The 3,395-nt window shown below is 38.4% G+C and overlaps 1 protein-coding gene across 1 annotated transcript; it reads right to left on the bottom strand.

The window, feature by feature from the left end:
• Nucleotides 1-1,257: 1,257 nt before the first annotated feature.
• On the bottom strand, nucleotides 1,258-3,171 carry LOC114749780 (uncharacterized). Its single transcript, XM_028938317.1, has 2 exons — nucleotides 2,893-3,171; nucleotides 1,258-2,267 (listed from the first exon to the last, which is right to left on the bottom strand). The coding sequence occupies exons 1-2, from the start codon at nucleotides 2,912-2,914 to the stop codon at nucleotides 1,297-1,299; spliced, it is 993 nt and encodes a 330-aa protein (XP_028794150.1). The 5' UTR covers nucleotides 2,915-3,171; the 3' UTR covers nucleotides 1,258-1,296.
• Nucleotides 3,172-3,395: the final 224 nt, after the last annotated feature.

Here is a 3,395-nt window from a genome sequence, read left to right as displayed (position 1 = left end):
GTCGATGCATTAAAGATTCTCTCTTTTCTCTTCTCTAGTGCAACTCATACCATCTTGGTTCAAGTCGTTACGTATGTCGCTTTTAAAAGTTGTACGAGAAGTAGGGGCAGATCCAAAAAAGAATTCAAGTGATAATTTCTTCAAGTGATTATTTCATATTATTATTTTTAGAAGATTTTTTGGGGCATGCCCGGATAATATAGGTTTTTTTGAGCAGTCATGGAACCATGCGCATGCCATTGACAGATTTGTTGAAGAGTGCAACTTTCAAGTGAAGTGAGGAAACAAATCAAGCTTTTGAGATGCTTAAATCTACCATAACAGTGACAGAAGTAGACTTATTCTTCCAAATTCTTCTAAAAATTTTGCTGAGACTGATGTGTCTAACATTGGCATTTCGCAAGCACAGTCAGCATGTGGGAAGAAACTAATGGCAATAGCACAGTCAAACAACGGACATTATACTTGCAATGACAAATTTTTGCAATAAAGATTGATCACTTTGGGTTAAAACATATGTTGGAGCATCAATGAGTTATGATCACTACTAATTGCTGCACAAGTTGTAAGAGAATCAGAAAACGTGTTATCGGAAAAAATTATCAGAAAACACAACTAAAACAAAGAATAGTCTTGATGAATAACGCTTCTCACACTCGTGATTCGTTGTGTGAATATGAGAAGTCTATAAATTAATTTGTAAATAGCTATCCCTTTTTTATAAAGAGTTTTTTTTATGCGTACATATATAATGTTCCTTTTAGCGTCTTTTCATGCTTGTTTCAGCTTAATAATTATTTATGGTTTTGCTTTAAATTAAACTTCTAGTAAATATATGAATCGTTTAATTAGGGTCATTACAAGACGCTGTTGGGTCACAACTGAATTGCATTATATGATTAAAAAAAATAAGAAGGTGCCTATTCTTGAACCTCTCTACATCGCAAGCGCTTGTCCATGCTGATTCAATTAATTAACAAACCTAAACCAGAAGGCTTAGGGAACCATAGGCCTTGCTTGAGATAAACTGGATGGACTGCGAGTATAAAATATAAATATCTATGTACGAAAATAAGCTAATACACTGCACTTGCCCGTGATGCTGACCAATCATAATCTCTGATTGGGTCATGTGCATGTAGCATAGATGATAGAAGTTCTGTTTATATTTAAAATAGAAGCAAAGGGATTGGCATTAGAAAGCAATTAAAGAATACATGGAAACAATGGATTACAAATATAAAGATAAGGATTACACCGTCAAGCCAGTTGCTTGACCTTTCTTGTGACCTCTTATCACCTGTAAAATTCAACATGACCTGCAATCTCTCTACACAACAGCTTTGATGCACTAGCTAACTTTATGCTTTTAGAAATTACCAACCCTGTCAGTTTGTGTTTAGATTGAGGCTTATATGACTTGGCCTCTTCTTCCCTCCCTAATAGCACAGCTTCTCTAGCAGGAATCACATTTTCCCACCAAAATTCACGTAAAACCCTGTGTATCAAGTCCCAATACTCACGCTCCCTGCACACGCGAAATATCGTACTTCCATTTGGCGTCCAGCAATATAAATCAACCCAATCACGATCCAATATTTCCATTTGACCTTGCAACTGAGGCATGTAATAGAAAGGCATGGCAGACCAAGGCAAGGCAGTTTCAGGCTTGCCCTTGTTGTAAGGACACTTGACTTCAAGTATCCCACCTCCAGGGACGCAACCAAGAAGACCATCAGGAGAGGCCCCAAGCCAATCAAACCCCTCTTTTGGATGAACAGCAAAACCCATTGAGCTCACCTCACGACCTGTGATTTGCCTGTACTGATCTATAGCTGCTGCTTCATTCAGCACACCCCAATCCATGGCACCTTTCTTAGAAGATTCCAAGATTTGCGCTTCTGATGCAAATACTTTCTCATTCCACAGCTCAAGACGACGGTTCCCACTCCAAAATCCTAATGCAGTACTGAAGGTGCTTGTAGTCAGCCTGTCCTTACGAAGGGCAAACCACTCTTCTGATCTCTGTGGAACATCAGATTGTGAAAGCTGGGAAGCTAATACCATAGATGAGGGTGGCTGATCCATGGGAGCAGCTGTTGAAGAGATCATAGGCGACGCATATGTGGAAAATTTTCGTAAAACTCCCTTTCCACATGTTCTCCTTTCTAATGGTAATGTAAATGCCTTGCGGAGAACGCTAGGTAATCTAAAGGTGCAGGAATTGCTTGTTGCTGGGACCATCATTTCATTCATTCCAAACTTGCCTGTGAAAAAAATTCCCATTAAGCAAACAAGAATAACTAAAGTGCAAGCAAAGTATCACTAACAGATAATTCTTTACACACTGCATTCAACAAATATAGGAACCAAAGGGAACCAGAATATAGAATTGCATACTAATAAATTACATCGATAGCTAGTCCAGGGAAGTATTATCTGCTCATGTCTCGTTCCAATCCAAAATAAAAGCCAGTTTCCAGTACGAAACATTCTTTTTAAAAAAAAAAAAAAAATTTCCATTCATATCAATACAATGCAATGGCAACCAACTTAAATACTCAGCAAATGGTACAACCAGCAATAGCAACTGATTACTATTGACAGAGTTACCATTCTAATTCTAACCAAAAATAAGTAATCAAATTAGATCAATGATGAAATTTCCTTTAGTGTTAGCCAACATAAGCATGGAAAAGGACTAATGGCTATATACCCGAAGTTCCCCTGCACACTGAGAGCTCCACCACACCCTTCTCCCCAGTTGATATCATGCTGTCATGCATCAAGTTCACCCACACCCAACCCCCGAGAAAAAAAAAAATGAAAAAAGCAATTGGAAAGAGGAGTTCAACCTATACTTGTTTTTATTTAGAATTTGATTCTACTCACCGAACAATACGGTCTGCACCATCGAATAGCTCAATTCAAATTTCGGTTTCGAGAGTCACCAAAACGAAGGGAGGAAATGCGATATCCTACTGTAACATCGGCTGTGGAAATAAGAGTGGAAGACTGGCATTATATTGGGCTCATATGAGAATGGCAAATTTGAAGAAATGAAGGCAAAATTATCTGAATAAATGGAGAAATGGAGGAAGAGGGCGATACGGCAAAGAAACAATGGCGTTTCGTTCACTCTTCTGTGGTTTTAAGTTTAAACAAAAGGTTGGACCTTTTTCTCAAAAGAAGGTTGCGGCTTGCAGAATACTATTTTCCTTGCCTGGATAATACTAATACATTGCATTGAATCATTGGTAATGATAAACAGCATAACAGGTCCCGTTCGGAGGAAAGGGAAATGAGTTTCTTTTCCATTGCACTTCCCATCATACAAAAAGACCAAATTACCCTGCAAGTAAGGTACCTCGGAGATGCAGGATGCCACTTTCTGA

The sequence above is a fragment of the Neltuma alba genome, unplaced genomic scaffold (assembly GCF_004799145.2).
Source record: "Neltuma alba isolate B1F8T4 unplaced genomic scaffold, ASM479914v2 tig00006175_pilon, whole genome shotgun sequence".
In the NCBI taxonomy this organism is placed as follows: domain Eukaryota; kingdom Viridiplantae; phylum Streptophyta; class Magnoliopsida; order Fabales; family Fabaceae; genus Neltuma; species Neltuma alba.
The sequence above is the reverse complement of the archived record's forward strand: the minus strand, read 5'-3'. Positions and strand labels throughout refer to the sequence as shown.

What these genes read in the sequence shown, in the direction of transcription:
- LOC114749780 (XM_028938317.1), bottom strand. Translation starts at nt 2,914, where the DNA reads ATGGTGCAGACCGTATTGTTCG. An exon ending in GGTGCAGACCGTATTGTTCG is followed by an intron (nt 2,268 to 2,892) that starts GTGAGTAGAATC and finishes TTTTTTTCACAG; the next exon opens with GCAAGTTTGGAATGAATGAA.